Below are 17,732 nucleotides of genomic sequence, written 5' to 3'. Positions count from 1 at the left end.
TGTCCTCCTGAATCCAGGACCAGTGTTTTATCCACTGTGCCACCTACCTGTATGGCTACTTTTTATAGGGTTTGGAGTCAGGGAGACCTGAGTTGTTTGAATCTTGCCTCAGTCGATTACTAGCCCTGTGACTCTGAGGAAGTCACTTAACTTTTCTGCGCCTCAGCTTCCCTATTTGTAAAATGAAGAAAATAACAGCACAGACCCCACAGGGTTATTGTAAAGATCAAATAAGGATAAAATAGCTAGGATTCCTATAGAACTAACTGGAAGAATAAGAATACCTAGCATTTAGTCTGACCCTTAAGGTTTGCAAAGTACTTTGCATATATTATCTCATTTTATCCTCACATGAGAGCAAGGAAGACTGAACAACAAAGCCAAGAGACCTCCACTGTGTGATGCGATCAGCCTTATATATTAGTTACCATGTATAAAGACTTTTGCATCCCTTAATGTTTATGCAAATGTTGGCTGTTTACAGAACGTTACAGAGATTTCTACTCAGCTTTGGGTGGAACTTAAATGCCCTTGAAGTCCCTTCTGGCCAGATGATCAGGGCTTCTTTGATGAACCCAGCCTATCTGGCTACCACCAATGATCCTGCTGCCCCCCAGAGCCTACCGCCAGGAGAAAAATCCTGGCCCAAAAAGGCAAGCTCTCAGGAGATGGGGGGTGTTGGTCAACGTTTAACATTTAACAACGTTGCTGCAGGAGGGAGAGCAGGAAGTGGGCATGATGCACTTTTCATTTTAATCTGCATTATTAATATTTCCCCATCACTTTTTTTTTTTTTTAGTGAGGCAACTGGGGTTAAGTGACTTGCCCAGGGTCACACAGATAGTAAGTGTTAAGTGTCTGAGGTCAGATTTGAACTCAGGTCCTCCTGACTCCAGGGCCGGTGCTCTATCCACTGCGCCACCTAGCTGCCCCTCCCCATCACTTTTTAAAGTCTAGATAATCAACAAAATTTAAAAGCAATCCCTGATTTGGAGTTTGCTGATTTCTGAGGTGTAAATGCTCAATTAAAATTTAACAATGGGCTCTCACAGCTCTACAGGCAGAGGGTAATATAGTCCAGATCCTTATTTCATAGTTGAGGAAACTGAGGTACCAAGAGGTGAAGTGACTTGGGGTCACAGATGTAGAGGTGGAAGAAACCAAAGAGACCATTTCTTTTCTAACCTCATTTACATATGAGGAATCCAAGATTAAGCGATTTTCCTGAGATCATACAGGTAGAAAGTAGAGGAAGCAAGATTCGAACCCCGATAGAGCACTGGGCCCAGATTCAGGAAGACTCCTCTTCCTGAGTTCAAATCCTGCCTCAGTCACTTACTAGCTGTATGACCCTGGGCAAGTCACTTTGCCCTGTTTGCCTCTGTTTCCTCGTCTGTAAAATGATCTGGAGAAGGAAATGACAAACCACTCCAGTATTTTGCCAAGAAAATCCCAAATGGGGTCAGGGAGAGTCAGACATGACCAAAACAACCTCGAATTCCAACTTGTCCGTTGCCTCAGGCTGCCTCTGAGCAGACCAGATGGCTAGAGGTGCCTGGTTCTCCCTTCTCAGGAAGCTCCCGACAGTGGCCACCACCAGAGTGGGCAGGGCTTTGTCTCAACAGCAGAGCCTGGAGACCTCCATTGTCTGTCCCCATCTTGCTGTGGGAGCTCATTAGGAATAACATGTTACTCTAATTACACTTCCCAGCAAAAACAGTGTTTTCAATTAAAGCCAGGGCTGGGGCTGGGGGCAGTATTTAGTAACTTAGAAAAGAAATTGCCCAACTTTCTTATGGAGGTGGGGGGGGGTGAGGGGTGGGAACAGGTAAAGCAGCTTCCTGGCAAGCTCTTGAGAAGCAAGGTTCTTTCCCACAATTCCCCAGTGGACCTTTGCTGGCGTCAGGACCCCACCCTTCCTCCCCACACTTGGCATGCATGAAGTGGAGACACTCCAGTGGGGATCTGTCCCTGACATCGTAGGAAGGCCCTTAGGGTGGAACCAAAGCGGGGATGGATGGATTGATGGATGCTGCTCCGCCCTCCCTCCCTCCCCAACATGAGCTGGACCCAGGAGGACAGGCCTCAGCCCAGGACACCTGGCTTCAGACTCCGACTTTTCCTCCCTGGCCCTCCCCGCTAAAGGGGACCCCCAGACAGGGTCACCTCCTTTTCCAAACCCTGGAATGAGAGCAAGGGGCCTCCTTGTCCCCCACACTTTTGTCCCCTTCCCAGCAGCGGAGGGGCCTCAGGAAATCCCAGACTGAAGCTTTTTGGAGTCTATTCCCTCTAGCTATGTCGCCCTGCTTTTGTTTTCTGAACAAAGAGGAGAGAAGAGCAGTAGGGGCAGAGGGGAGGGGAGGGGGAGCCAGGAAAGAGACAGAAGGAAAGAATTAGGACCCTTTGGTGCTAGAAAATTTAAGGGGCCTCCGCGGTGTGCTATGGCCTCTCCTCTGGACAGTGGGAAAAGTTGCTGAATTTTCAGGTAATGGACCTGGGTTCAAATCCTGTCTCTGGTGCCTGCGGGACCTTGGGCAAGTCACAACCTTTCCAGGCCTCGGGCTCCTTCATAGTGTCACAGATCTAGAGCTGAAAGGAACCTTAGAGGTCATCGAATCCAACCTCTTCAATTTACAAATAAGGAAACAGAGGCCTGGAGAAGAGAAGTGGGATCAGAAAGGGAGATGACAGCAGACGAGACCTAGAGGTCATCTAGTCCAATCCCTTCATTTAATAGACCTCTCTCCTGACTTCCCCAAGATCAAACAGGTGAGTAGCCAAGTCAGAACTCAAACCCAGCTCCTTTGATTTTTTTTCCTCCTTTGTACCTTGCAGTTAAGGAGGACTTATAGTCTGTGGACAGGACATCAAGGTGGTGCAGTGGATGGAGTGCTGGGCTTACAATCAAGGAGACTCCTCTTTGTGAGTTCAAACCTGGCCTCAGACACCAGCTTGTGACCCTGGGCAAGTCACTTAACTCTGCCTCAGTTTCTTTGTCTGTAAAATGAGCTGGAGAAGGAAATGGCAAAACACTCCAGTATCTTTGCCAAGAAAACTCCAAATGGGATCACAGAGAGTAGGACAAGTCTGAAAAATGACTAAACAACAAAAAAACTTTCCATAGATGGGGGCGGAATGACCTGTGTGAAGAACTTGAGAAATAGCTTAACTGGAAAATAGAATACATGAAAGGGAGAAGCATGAAATAAATCCGGAAAGGCAGGAGGAAATCACATTGGGGAGGACATTAAATGGCAGACTGAGAGTCTGGATTCTGTCCTGGGGGGACAGGACAGCAGGACATGGTCAGACTTGTATCTCAAGAAGGTTATTTTGTCAGTTTTGTGGAGGACGGATTGGAGAGGAGAGAACAGAGGGGAGAGCCTGTGAGCCCCAGTACAGTGACCCAGAAATGATATAACAAACAGCACATAACAGAAAATCGGGGGCTCCCCCAGGGCAGGAAATATGTCTCCTCCCAGGTAAGATTCTCTCCCTAAACATTCAGCACCCGGGTCTGTCCAGAAAGGTCCTGAGAGGCTGACTTTTGGATCCTCCACATCCCCATTGGAAGTTAAGTTATCTGAGGGCAGACTCTTCTTGCCTTTCTTTGTAACCCAGTACTTAGCACAGTGACTAGAATATGTGTTTAAGAAATTCTCGTTTGATTTATTTAATCAAATATTGATTGAATAATTGATGGTACCAACTTTTTAAAAGAATACAGTGCCGGGGCAGCTAGATGGCGCAGTGGATAGAGCACCGGCCCTGGGGTCAGGAGTACCTGAGTTCAAATCCGGCCTCAGACACTTAACACTTACTAGCTGTGTGACCCTGGGCAAGTCACTTAACCCCAATTGCCTCACTAAAAAGAAAGAAAGAAAGAAAGAAAGAAAGAAAGAAAGAAAGAAAGAAAGAAAGAAAGAAAGAAAGAAAGAAAGAAAGAAAAGAATACAGTGCCTTTGGGGGATAGCTAGGTGGCACAGTGGATAAAGCACCAGCCCTGCATTCAGAAGGACCTGAGTTTAAATTCTACCCCAGACACTTGATACTAGCTGTGTGACCATTGCCCCACAAACAAACAAACAAACAAAGAATACGGTGTCTTCATTCCTCCCTGGTAATGAAGGCTATCCCCCAGAGAGGGGAAATATCACAGGACCACAACATTTCAGTGTCAGAAAGGCCCTAGTGTAAGAATCCCCCTTAAAACACCCCCAACAAGTGGTCATCCCCAGTTTGACGAAAGATGGCCATTGAAAGAGAAACTCATGGTCTTCTACAGTGACTCATTCTTCCTTGGGATGGCCCTCGTGTCAAGCCTACATCTCTGTAACTCTCCCCTCTGGGGAAAAGCAGAATTCATTGAACCCTTGAAGTAAGCCATTGTGTCTCACCTCTCAAGTCTTTGGTGCCCCCAGTGCATGGAGTCAAGGACTTTAAACATACTATTTGCCCTTCTCCGGGTACTCCATTGATCAATTTCTTTCTTAAAATATGGTACTCAAATACTCCCAGTATGGTCTCCAAGTCATGCATCACCAACTGCCTTTTGGCTAGTATCATCTCAAACTCAACACATCCAAGCCTGAACTCATGAACTCCCACTCCCCAAACCTTCTATTCTTTTCAACTTTCCAGTTTTCAAGGACACCACCATCCTCCTAGTCACTCGGCCTCACAGCCTCAGTATCATCGTCAACTCCTGCCTTGCTCTCATCCCACATTTCCAAACTATTAGCAAATCTTGTCATTTCAGCTTTCACCATCTCGCTCACATATGTCCCCTTCTCCATACTCACACAGCCTTCACCCTTGTTCAGACCTTCATCTCCTCACTCCCAGACTATTACAATAGCCTGATGGTGGGTCTCCCTGCCTCCAATCTCTTCCTCTTCTAACCCATCCTTCATTCAGCATAGTGCTTGGCATATAGCAATCACTTAATAAATGCCTATTGATTAACTGAAAGGATGACCTTTCCTTTCACCTAAAGAAAGTCTAAATGGCTTCCCAGTCTCAATCACCAATCACCCTGATTCCTCTATCCTCATGCCCTTTACCCTCCCGCTCTTCTCCTAATCACTGGTCAGAGGAAAGCCATTCAGGCCCTCTCCAGGAAGCTGCTTCTACCCGCACTGACCCCTAAACATTGGGAAGTGTGAGCCACACAGCTTGGCTGTTGGCTTTACGCCATCCTAGAGTATTTTCTAATTGTATGTGTGCGTCCCTGGTCCATGAGTTTCTTGAGGTTAGGGGCTTTAACTACCCCTTCTCTTGGGCCCCCAACAATACAGAGCCCAGGTATGATCCCCAACCCTCTCCATCCCTAGATCCCAAGGAGGCAAGTACCTTACCCAGAGTGGTCTGACTCACCTCATCCACAACACCGGATAGCTCATTGGGCTGATCACGTGGGTTGGTTTATTCCATCGACATCATTTGATTTTCAGGAGGGGAAGAAAGAAGGAATCAAGAAAAATAAATCCCTCATTAATAATCATTAATATTTGTAGAACACTTGATGTTATTGATAGCAAAGTTTACAAACATGATCTCATCCGAATCTCATAAGAATTCAATGAAAGAAAGAATAGAGGTACTACAGGCAGATGAGAAGACAGGTTCAGAGAAACCAAGTGACTTGCCTGGAGTGACCCAGCCAGGAAGCATGAAAGGTGGGATCATAACCCAAGTCTTCCAGGTGCCAGGTCCAATCCACCAAATGGAAGCGTGCTGTCTATTTACAATGTGTATCTGATGTCTTCCCCAAGAGAATGCAAGCTCTCTGAGGGGAGGAACCATTTCATTTTGTGTTGCATACTAAGCATTTAGTAAATATATAGTCATTGGTTGATTACCTAGTGGGAATTCTATATCCTTAACAAACCCATAATCCAAGATGAACTATGTGTCAGAAATTAAATGCCCAAATATGACCACTTAGGTTAGATAAAAGAAAGAACTTGCTGACCAAAGGGGACCCTAGCAGAAACTACCAAGGCTAAGGCCAGTATCACTCTCTTGTTTTCTATACCTTCCCTGGATGGACTGTAGCCATCACCCTCTGAGTGTTTTATGTAAACAAAGGCCTTTGGCAGAAGAGGAAGAGAAGATATTTCAATGGATAGAAGTTCTATTAATGAATCTGTACTGAAGTATAAAAAATTGATTTGGAATTAGAAGACTAAGGTACATATCCCAGCTTTGCCCCTCACTTAGAGAACGGTGACCTTGGCCATGTCAACTAACCTCCTCGGACCTCAATTTTCCTGTCTGTAAAATGGCAACAATAGTATTCAAACTACCTATTACAAAGGTGTATTGTGAGGAAACAAACCACTTTGTAAACCAGAAGATAAGACCACATACCACCTAGGTGTGTGTTCCTTCTTGTGTGATCACCGGCCACATGGGTTCCTGACAGGGATGCCTCTTTATGCTTGTTTGGTGTGTATGTGTGTGTGGGTCCTCTTCTCTACTCACAGAGTGATACTCTGTGGCAGAATGTACAACTCTGTGTATGGGGAAATCTTTCTTGTTATTTATTTTGCTATGCTATTTGATTTACCTTTGAATGAGTGTGTTCTCTGGTTGGCTTGGTGAAAAGAACCACACTAATGGGGGCTCAGAAGATATGGATTTCAGTAGATGGTGATACACCAAGTACCTCAAGCCTGGGGCAGTTATTCTGGGGGCTCTGGGTAATATATTAATGGTAAAGATAATGATAGTAACAACAACAATAAAAAGAGAAGAAAGGCTCCTCAGGCAGGGGCTAGAATACCCTGGCTGAGAAAAGGGTCAAATACCCCAGTGGTGTCTCATTTGCTGAGCTGGATGTGGCTAGATTCTGTGACTCTTCTGTCCTGAGCCTGTCCCCCAGTATAGAGCCAGGAAAGAGCTTTTGGGCTTTCATGATGCAGGGGCTAAGTCCCCAAGGTAGTGGCCCTGGGAAGGTGAACCTGGGCTCTTGCATGGTAGCAGTCCTGCCTGGCCAATATTTACTAATGATTTTGTTTTCTCTTTTTTTTATTTCATTTTTCCTTAATTATATGTAAGCAAATTTTTAACATTAAAAAACAATAAGGTTTTTTGGAAAGTGGAAGAAAAGTAGCACCTACCTCGAAACCTGGGATGTGATGGATTGCCGGCTATGGGAAAAAGGAGGAAAAATTTCATTCCTCTCCATCCCATGAACAGGAGCTATGAAATGCTTCTCTCAATTTCCCCCCTCCAATGAAATCCTTCCTCCAACACCCCCCTAAAAATCCTCTCTGCTGAGTTACCTATTTGACCTTCTTTGAAATGCTGTTTAAAAAGCACCTTCTCCCAGAAGCCTTCCCTGATAAGGCCCACACAACCACAACCATGACTTAATCCCATGGTTCTCTCAGGGCCCCTAGAGACAGATCCACCAACATGGTGGTACAGAGAGGAGCCCAGCAGATGTCTGTACGACCTGGGCCCTTGTCTCGTGCCACAGCCAGGGCCTCACCTTCTCCCTCTGGATGAGTTCAAAGGCAGCCAGCAGCTCCCCCGCAGGCCGGCCTCCCCTCAGAATCGGGAACCACGTCAGCCTTGGAGCCTGATGCAGACTCGGTCGGCAGATGCAGCGCCCGAGGTACTCATCGGCACCCTAGGAGAAACATGGAGGAATTCAGCTTCACAAACCACTCTCTGAATCACTAAAAAGCCAGGGAGGGAACAGCACCGAGGTGAGGGGATGTGGGGGCAGAATGGTGCTTACATTGTCAAATATTGTATGGGATGAGTTGCTTTTAACTATTTTTCTTTATTATAGGGAGGGCTCAGTTCTAAGGTGGGATAAAGGGTAGGTAAGAAGATATATATAGGAATGACTAATATCTCATTTGATCCACACAACAACCCTAGGAGGCAGATGCTATTATTACCCCCCCACACACACACACATTTTACAAATGAGGAGACTGAAGCTGAGAAAGGTAGTTTCCCCCAAGTCAGAGGCAGAATTCAAAACCAAGTCTGGGGCCCTAACCACTGTACAAGACTGCCTCCTTCCTACTTCATGTTGCTCTAGGTTTCAGAGCAGACCCTTGGGTGGGGTGGAGGGAGCTGGTGAACAAGAAAGCAGATTGACTCACGTAGGTATCATGGTCATACAATTCCACCACAATACTCGGGGGGTTTTCTGCGACAGTCTTGGGGTCCCCAAAGATCTCAATCTCGTAGAAGATGAGTGTCTGGTCCCAGGTGGGATTCAGGGTATTCTTCACCACCACCGTCTTCTGGCTTTGATGGAGGAAGGAGACGATGGCATACGGGTCTGAGTCAAGCAGGTGAGAAAGAAGAAATAGGATAGAAGTGTCAGAAAGCAGACATGTGATTCATGGTGGAAATGAGGCAACCTGTCCTGCTGGGATTCATTAAAGAGAACCCTGGAAGGTGGGTGGGGCTGGCCACCTGAGTCAGGTCACTGGGCTCAGGACCTGCCCATCATTTCTGCAAATGAAGGGAGGACCCAGGAAATCAGAACACAATGGGAGGTCCAACAGGGAGTTAAGCTCCAATGCAGGAAGAAGACTCCAATTATGGTCCCTGGAAGTAGCCGACGTGATCCAGACAAGACTGAGGGACAGTGCCAGAACTAGGGTGTGGTGACCAGGTAGTCACAATGCTACCTCCCTGTGATCCACCAGGCAGCTGCCCCCAAGATCCTTTCACCCTGGCATCTTCTTCCTGGGACACAACTTCCTTCCTCCCCTGTTGCAGCCCACTACCTACTGCCTCCTCTTCCCCTCCTCCTCCCAGGGAAGGAGGGATCATAGGTAAGGAGCAAGGGCTAACCTCTCTGGGAGATAGGCCACCACCTCGCCAGTATTCTGTAGCAATCCAGGACAGACTGTTCTCTCTAGCCAGAACCATCAAAACCTGTTCAACTCAATTTATCCAAAGGTCCAAGAATTCCTGGTGTTCTGTGTGGGGATACTGATACAAGCCATCAAGGCTGCCGGGGTTGGCTTCTAGAGCCACAGTTGAGAGTTCATAAGCACTTATTAAGCACCTACTATGTGTCAGGTGCTGTCCTAAGTGCTGAAGATAAGAAAAGTAAAAAAACAACCCCTACCCTCAAGGAGCTCACAGTCTAAGGGAGGAGACAGCCATGGAGCAACAATGAATCAACAAGCCTGATGATGTAGACTGGAAATAATCCCCAAAGGGAAGGCACTAGTCCAAAGGGGATGGGGGAAGGCTTCCTGGAGAAGGTGAGACTAGAAGGAGGCCAGGAGGCAGAGCCTTCCAGGCATGGGGGATGGCCAGGGAGAATGCCCGGAGCTGAGAAGTGGGGGCATCTTGTCCAAGGATCAGACAGAAGGCTGGTGTCACTGGATCAAAGAGTACCTGGTGGGCTAAAAAGCGTCCTATCAGTCTGAATGACCAGGCCCACTGACATCAGTGGAGAGAAAGTGGTCAGTTGAACTTCATCGGCAAGTCTGAAAGGCGGTCAGTGAACAGAGAAGGCATCTCTGAGGCCCGTGGAGCGTAACTGGAACTGGGGGGAGGATTTTAAGGGACAGAAAAGGAAAGGATTTCCTCAAGCAGGCTTGCCCAGGAAGAGCCGAGGGAAAGGGCAGGGTTTGGAGCCTTGAATTTTTGCCTTAGGGGAATAGGGCATGTTCTAAGGAAGGTGGATAGGACTGATTCAAAGGTAACTTGCCCCATTTGTCCTTTCTCAGACTGGGGACAAGGCAGGGAGAAGGAGTGGTCAGGCCCTCTGGATAAAGATCAGTATATAAAGAGGAGCCTTGGAGTCAAAGGATCCAAGTTTTAGTCCTAGCTCTGTTTACTAAATACCTGTGTGACCTTAAAGAAGCTTCTTGGCCTCTCTGGGTCTCACTGTTCTCATCTGTAAAATGAGGGGTCGGGCAACTAGGTGGCGCAGTGGATAAAGCACTGGCCTTGGATTCAGGAGGACCTGAGTTTAAATCCAGCCTCAGACACTTGACACTTACTAACTGTGTGACCCTGGGCAAGTCACTTAACCCTCATTTCTCCGCAATAAAATAAAATAAAATAAAATGAGAAGGTTGAACCGGATGAAGTTTCCAGCATCCTATAATATTATGACTCCTGGCTCAGCCTCTGAGGGACAGACCTAGCCAGGGTAAGAGGCAGCTACAACTCTAGACCTAGCCAAGGGCTGCTTTGGTGTCTTCTAATAAAGATAATAATCACTAGTGTTTACATTGCACTCTAAGATTTATAAAACACCTTGCAAGTATTATCTCATTTGATCCTCACAACAACCCTGTGAAGTAGATGCTGTTATTGCCCCCATTTGACAGGTGAGGAAACTGAGGCAGACAAAAGTTAATTGACTTATCCAGAGTCACACAGTTAATGAGTGTCTCAGGCAGGATTTGAATTCAGGTCTTCCAGATTTTTTTTTTAAAGGAACAATGGGAACCCCTCTCCCGTCATCCCACACACACTCTCCAATTCCCCTTTTTATGTTGTCTTCCCCCATTATTGTGTAAGCTCCTTGAGGACAGTCTTTTTTTGCTTGGATTTATATCTCAGTGTTTAGCACAATACCTGACACAATATAAGTTTATAATACATGTTTTATCTATCTACAATAATAATCACTAGTATTGATATGGGGCTTTAAGGTCCACCAAACAGGGGCTGGAGCCAAGATGGCAGAGGAAGGGCAGGGACTAACCTAGGCTCTCCCCTCCTAATAACTTTAAAATAATACCTCAAAATGAATCCTGGAGCAGCAGAACCAACCAAAGGATGGGGTGAAACAATTTTCCAGGCCAAGACAACTCAGAATGTCAGCAGGAAAGAGCTATATCACTGGGGTGAGAATGGATCTCAGGCCTCTCCCAGCGAGTCAGCAGCAAGCTTTGCGGGAGACTGAATGGGAGGCAGTGACTTCCAGAGCTCCCGGTCCCCAGCTGCTAAGGGGGTTGTCCAAGAAGGAGATCACAGAGGACTGAGCAGAACTCTGTTGCATTGTTCATCCATGGCTCTGGGGCACAATCCCAGAGTGAGGAGGAACATTGTCAAAAGCAGGGACCAGTTCCAGGGTAGAAAAGAATGCTTGTAGTCACTCACAGACCAGAGTATGGGACAGAAGAGTAGTGGGCACACCTCTCCTTGGATCGTACAACTTTGGAAGAACTAAAAATTTACAGACCCCCAGAACTAGCTCTGAAAACAGCAGTACAAAAAAACCCGAAGCTGGGATGGTGACCCTTCTACCCGGGAAGCATAGACCTACTTTTAGTCAAGAAATAGGCTGCAAAATGAAAATGAAATAACAAAAATGACCATGGAAAGTTATTATGACGATAAGGAAGATCAAAATACAAACACAGAAGAAGACAATAATGTCAAAACAGCTACATCCAAAATCTCAAAGAAAAAGGTAAATTGGTTTCAGGCTTCAAAAAAAAAAGATTTCTAGAAGAGCTCAAAAAGAATTTTAAAAGCCATATGAAAGAGGAAGAGGAAAAGCTGGGAAAATAAATGAGAGTGATGCAAAATAATCATGAAAACAGAGCCAACAGTTTGGCAAAAGAGGCACAAAAATACTGAAGAAAATAACACCTTAAAAAAACAGTATAGATCATATGGCAAAAAGGCACAAAAATCCACTAAAGAGAAGACCTCCTTAAAAAGAATAATTGGCCAAATGGAAAAGGAGGTACAAAAGCTCACTGAAGAAAATAATTCCTTAAAAATCAAAATTGAGCAAATAGAAACTAGTAACTCTATGAGACATCAAAAACAATAAAATAAAACCATAAAAAGAAGAAAATGTGCAATATCTCATTAGAAAAACAATTGACCTGGAAAATAGATCAAGCAGAGGTCATTTAAGAATTATTGGGGGGCAGCTAGGTGGCACAGTGGATAGAGCACCAGCCCTGGAGTCAGGAGAACCTGAGTTCAAATCTGGCCTCAGACACTTGACACTTACTAGCTGTGTGACCCTGGGCAAGTCACTTAACCCCCATTGAAATGCCAAAAAAAAAAAGAAGAAGAAGAATTATTGAACTACTTGAAAGCTATGATCAAAAAAAAGAGCCTAGATATCATCTTTCAAGAAATTATCAATGAAAACTACCCTAATATCATAGAACCAGAGAGTAGAATTAAAATGGAAAGAATCCACCAACCACCTTTTTTTTTTTTTTGCGAGGCAATTCGGGTCAAGTGACTTGCCCAGGGTCACACAGCTAGTTAAGTATTAAGTGTTTGAGGCCGGATTTGAACTCAGGTCCTCCTGAATCCAGGGCCGGTGCTCTATCCACTGCACCACCTAGCTGCCCCTACGCCACCTAGCTGCCCCCACCAACCACCTTTTGAAAGAGATCCCAAAATGAAAACTTCCAGGAATGTTATAGCCAAATTTCAGAGCTCCCAAGTCACAGAGAAAATACTGTAAGCAGCCAGAAAGGAACAATTCAAATGCCATGGAGCCACAATCAGGATAACACAAGACTCAGCAGTTTCTACATTAAAGGATTGGAGAGTTTAGAATGTGATATTTCAGAGGTCAAAGGAGCTACAATTACAACCAAGAATCACCTACCCAGAAAAACTAAATATGATCCTTCAGGGGGGAAATGGATATTTAATGAAATAGAGGACTTTCAAGCATCCCTGAAAAGACCAGAGTTGAATAGAAAAATCTGACTTTCAAATACAAGACTTAAGAGAAGCATCAAAAGATAAACAGGAAAAAGAAATCATAAGGAATTCAATAAGGTTCAACTGTTCACATTCCTACAATGGGAAGACGATACTAGTAACTCCTGAGAACTTTCTCATTATTAGGAAAGTTAGAAGGACTATACATAGACAGAGGGCATGGATATAGTTGACTATGATAAAATTATATCTAAAAAAATAAAATTAAGGGGTGAGAAAGAGGGATGCACTAGGAGAAGGGGGAAGGGAGAGGTCAAATGTGGTAAATTATCTCACAAACAGGAGGTACAAAGGAGAGGGGAAGACGGAGGAGGGTGACAAACAACACTTGAACCTTACTCTCTTTGGAATTGACTCAAAGAAGGAATAACATACACACTCAGTTGGTTATAGAAATATATCTTACCCTATAGGGAAGCAGAAAGGTGAGGGGTAGGGGAGGTAATGGAAAGGAGGGCAAGGTGGGGAGGTGGTACTCAGATGCAAAACACTTTTGAGGAGGGAAAGAGTGAAAAGAGAGAGAGAAAGGGATAAACAGGAAGAAAAGGATGGTGAGAAATACACAATAATCATAACTGAAAAAATATTTACAGCAAGTCTCTCTGATAAAGGTCTCATTTCTAAATATATAGAGAACTGACTGAAATTTATAAGAATACATGTCACTCCCCAATTGATAAATGGTCAAAGGATGTGAACAGACAATTTTCAGGAGAAAGATAATTAAAGGTATCTATTGTCATATGGCAAAAAAAAAATGGCTCTAAATCACCATTGATTAGAGAAATACAAATTAAAATAACTCTGAGGTACCATCTTAGACCTATCATATTATCTAACATGACAGAAAAGGAAAATGATCAGTGTTGAAGGGGATGTGGAAAAATAGGTACACTAATGCATTGCTGGTAGAATTGTGAATTGATCCAACCATTATGAAGAACAATTTGGAACTATACCCAAAGGACTATAAAACTGTACATACCCTTTGATCCAGCAATACCATTGCTAGGGCTATATCTCAAAGTGATTTTTAAAAGGAAAAAGACCCATATGTACAAAAATATTTATAGCAGCCCTTTTTATGGTGGCAAAGAATTGGAAATCTAGGGGATGCCCATCATTTGGGGAATGCCTAAACAAGTAGAATATGACTATGACAGAATACTATTGTGCTATATGAAATGAGGAGCAAGATGGTTTCAGAAAAACCTGGGAAGACTTATATTAACTGATACAAAGTGAAGTACACAGAATGAGAATATTGCACACAATAATAGCAATATCGTATGATGATCAACTGTGAACTACATAGCTATTCTCAGCAATACAATGAACCAAGAGAATTCTGAAGGACTCATGAAAAATGCTATCCATCTCTAAAGAAAGAGTTGGTGAGAGTCAGAATGCAAATTGAAGCATACTTTTAAAAAAACTTTATTATTCTTGGGGTTTTTTGATCTGTTTTCTTTCACAACATGACTAATATAGAAATATGTTTTGAATGACTGCACATGCATAACCTATATCAAATTGCTTGCCTTCTCAATGACGGGGGAGGGTAAGGAGGGAGAGAGAAATAGGAACTCAATTTTAAAACACAAATGTTAAAAATCATTTTTAGATGGAATTGGAAAAAATATTTTTAAATGGGTCCTCGAAACAAATTTTAACTCATTTGACCTTCACGATAACCTGAGAGGAAAGTGCTATGTTGATTCTCATTTTGTTGATGAGGAAACTGAGGCAGAGGCTAAGTGACTTACTTAGGGTCACACAGCTGATAAATGTTTGCAGCGGAATCTGAACTCAGATCTTCCTGACTCTAAGTTCCCCACTCTATGCACTGTGTCCTTACCTAACTATTCATCTCTCTATATTAATGATCTATCTATCACTGGAAGGCTTCCCTGAAGAAGTGGGTTCCGGAACGAAGGCAGTAAGTGGATCATTAAAACAGAGAGGCAGGATCGACTGTATCCAGGGCCAGACCAGAGACAACTCCCCCTTAGCCTTTGCTAGGACCACCTTCCCTATACACGCACACACATGCACTCATGCACACAACACATGCGTATACACACATGCACACCGACATGTTCACACAAACATGCACAAAGATGTATGTGCACGTGCATATGTCCAAGCATGGACACTTCAATGCATGCACACTTGCACGTACACATCCACACGGGCGTGCGCACACAAACATGCACACACTCGCGTGTATGCGTGCACAAGCACGCACATACACACAGTAGGAAGTCCCTAGCATCGCCTGTGCAGGAGCTGGACGGAGGCCCTTCCCTTGCTCCCCCTGGCCCGGCCCAGCGGCGTCTGTGCGCTTAATGAAGCCCCGTCTGGCTGTGATATCATCAGCTCCATGCTCGGCAGAGAACCTCTCCCTGATTCCGGGAAGGAAAGGGAGCCCACGTTCGGATAAATAGAGCCACAGTATATTAAAGGCCGCCCCTCCAAAAAGCCCCTTTTGTTCCCGCCCACCCCCCCACTTCCCCGATGCTTTATTTTTATAAGCGGGAGGCCCCCAGCCCCGCCAGCGTTTCAACAAAGACCACAATTGGGCATTGTAGCGGTGGGGCCCGTGCTGCTGTTGGACCCCCCGCCCCATTCCACCCCACCCCAGACTCCCCTCCAGCCGCCCCATGGGCTGAGGGCTGAACGCTTGGGAAGCAATCCTTTTCAACAAAATCCGCCTCCTTCTCCGACACACACGCACTTGCACGCACGCCTGCACCCGAGGGAGGGGGAAACACGCGCGCACACACAGACACGCGCACACACAACAAAGGCATTGTGGTGAGCAGACACTGCGGTATTGTTCGCAGCTGGCCTGGGTTTTCCCCCATCCTCTTGGGCTTTCTCTTCCCCCCAAGTGTTCCGAGGGGAAGAAAGGGGGAGGGTGGGGAAGAGAAATCAGAAGAAAGCCCCCTTCCCTCCTTCGGGAAAGCAGCCGAGCCTTGACCTTAACACTTGGCAGGAGACTCCAACACTAACCAGCAGGTCTTCGAGCCTGTCAGTCAATAAACATATATTAAGCACCTACTATGCGCCAGGCACCGTACTGAGCGCCAGTCTTGTAGGGAAAGTGCATTCTGCGTACTTATTAACTGTGTGACCCGGGACACAATGTGTCTGGGCCTCAGTTTCCTCCATGCCCCAGAGCAAGGCAAGCTCTTGTTTTAATTTCTTTCGGAAAAGCAGGAAGGGAGGAGCTGCTAAGAGGGGAAGAGAAGGCCTGAGAGAGTGTGGAGGGAGGGGAGAGAAAAGATGGGGAAGTCGCCAGGGCTGCCTTGGGGTCTCCCTGGCTCCCATCCTGCAGCGGATGGTCCGCGACACCCCTCGGACTGATGCCGGGCACGAGCCTATGCAGAGCCGCTCGTCCTGCGCTTCCCTGAGGGGTGGATTTGGGTCCTTGCTGGTCCAAAGCTGTGGTTTCATCCAAGTGGAAACCCCTTCCTGTTGTGTAGATCAACAACTTAAGTCTGAAAGAAGTGACCAGGCACTTTCTGCCCCAGGCCAGAATGGGATAAAAGTAGGTCTTGAACGCGGGTCTTCCTGTCTCTAACACCAGCCCTCTCCCCACTGTGCCTCGGAGGCATTTCTCTGTGTTAGGTGTAATCAAGTGCTCAGAGGGCCAGCTGTTGACCTTCAGGCTGCCCAGGGATAATAAACAGGGCCCGATAAGCTTGACTCAGGGCTTTCTCATTCCCGTTGATTGATTAGCTCTCAAGACCCAGTGCCAGAGGACAGGACCAGGAGCTGGGAGGCGGAGTTCAGGCCTAACCCTGAGGGCCAACCAAATGTGGCCAGGGCTGCCATGGTAGGTAATGAGTTCCCCATCACTAGAGGTCTTCAAGCAGTGGCTGGAGATACTATAAATGGGATTCCTCTACAACAGATAGATGGGCTTGGCTCAGAGGCCACACAAGGCCCACAACACTCCCAGATGGGCAGAACCGGAGGAAAATACAGTTCCTATCTGAATGTAATGTGTTTATACACTAATAAAAGAAGAAATAGATAGACATCTGTGGTTTTCTAAGTCAAAAGGTGGCCCACGAGGATTCTTATGTATGATTTAATGGCACCTGGACACCTCTGGCCCAGAGGCCCACAAAGCCCAGGGTTCAATGCTGCATCAGATGTGCCTTCTCTTCTAGCCTCCCATAGAAATGCCCAGCCCTTTGGGGCAGCTAGGTGGCGCAGTGGATAGAGCACCAGCTCTGGATTCAGGAGGACCTGAGTTCAAATCCGACCTCAAACACTTAACACTTACTAGCTGTGTAACCCTGGGCAAGTCACTTAACCCCCATTGCCTCACTTAAAAAAAAAGAAAAGAAAAGATGCCAGCCCTGGGGCTGGGAGAGACCTCAGGGACCATCTAGCCCATCCCCCTAATTTTACTCCAGAGTAAACTGAAGCCGAGGTGAGGGATGGGACTCAGTCAAGATCTTCATTTGTTTGCTTTCATTCCTTCCTTACAGTTGTATAAAGATCCTGAGAGCCCAAAGAAATTCCACAACATCCCTCAGAGGTGAGCTAGGTCAGCATTATTTCCCCCCAAGACAGATGGAGAAATGGAGGCTCACAGAGCTTGGGGGGACTTGTCCAGGGTGATGCCTTGGTCGGGTCGGGTCGGGCTGAGAACCTAGGACCTTCCACAACATCTCTTGGAGAAGATGTACTTCTCGAGCTTGAGGTTGGGGGTTAGAAGGGAAGGAATGGAGACATTCTCTCTTTTAAACCAAGACCTTTAAGGACCCAGTGACTCCACTCACAGGGAAGGCGTGATTCAGGAAGGGCAGGAAGCTTGAGGCTTGAAGAGAATCAGCTCCCTTTAGGCTGGTGCTTTGCCTTGCTCTGGAAGGAGATGATATCCAGCAGAGGTGGTATACAAGGAAGAACATAGCAGGGCATGGGAAGGTCAAGTCCTATGAGGTTTTCCTGAGTCAGACTCATAGGTCAAGGCTGCTGATTCGACTGAAAGGCAGGCCCTTAGCACC

General features: G+C 45.9%; 1 protein-coding gene across 9 annotated transcripts in view; it reads right to left on the bottom strand.

Annotated features, from left to right (window-relative positions):
* The window catches only part of DYSF (dysferlin), a 255,076-nt gene that overhangs the window by 64,572 nt on the left and 172,772 nt on the right, over nucleotides 1–17,732 (bottom strand). For all 9 annotated transcript variants that reach the window (XM_043987208.1, XM_043987210.1, XM_043987212.1 and 6 more), the window contains 4 exons: nucleotides 8,127–8,308; nucleotides 7,499–7,639; nucleotides 7,125–7,154; nucleotides 5,377–5,406 (listed from right to left, as the gene is read on the bottom strand). In XM_043987208.1, coding sequence (XP_043843143.1) covers nucleotides 5,377–5,406; nucleotides 7,125–7,154; nucleotides 7,499–7,639; nucleotides 8,127–8,308 — 383 coding nt within the window. The remainder of the gene's footprint in view (nucleotides 1–5,376; nucleotides 5,407–7,124; nucleotides 7,155–7,498; nucleotides 7,640–8,126; nucleotides 8,309–17,732) is intronic.

Source organism: Dromiciops gliroides, chromosome 2 (genome assembly GCF_019393635.1).
Source record: "Dromiciops gliroides isolate mDroGli1 chromosome 2, mDroGli1.pri, whole genome shotgun sequence".
Lineage (NCBI taxonomy): Eukaryota > Metazoa > Chordata > Mammalia > Microbiotheria > Microbiotheriidae > Dromiciops > Dromiciops gliroides.
Note: the sequence above shows the minus strand (reverse complement) of the source record. Positions and strands in the feature narration are given on the sequence as shown.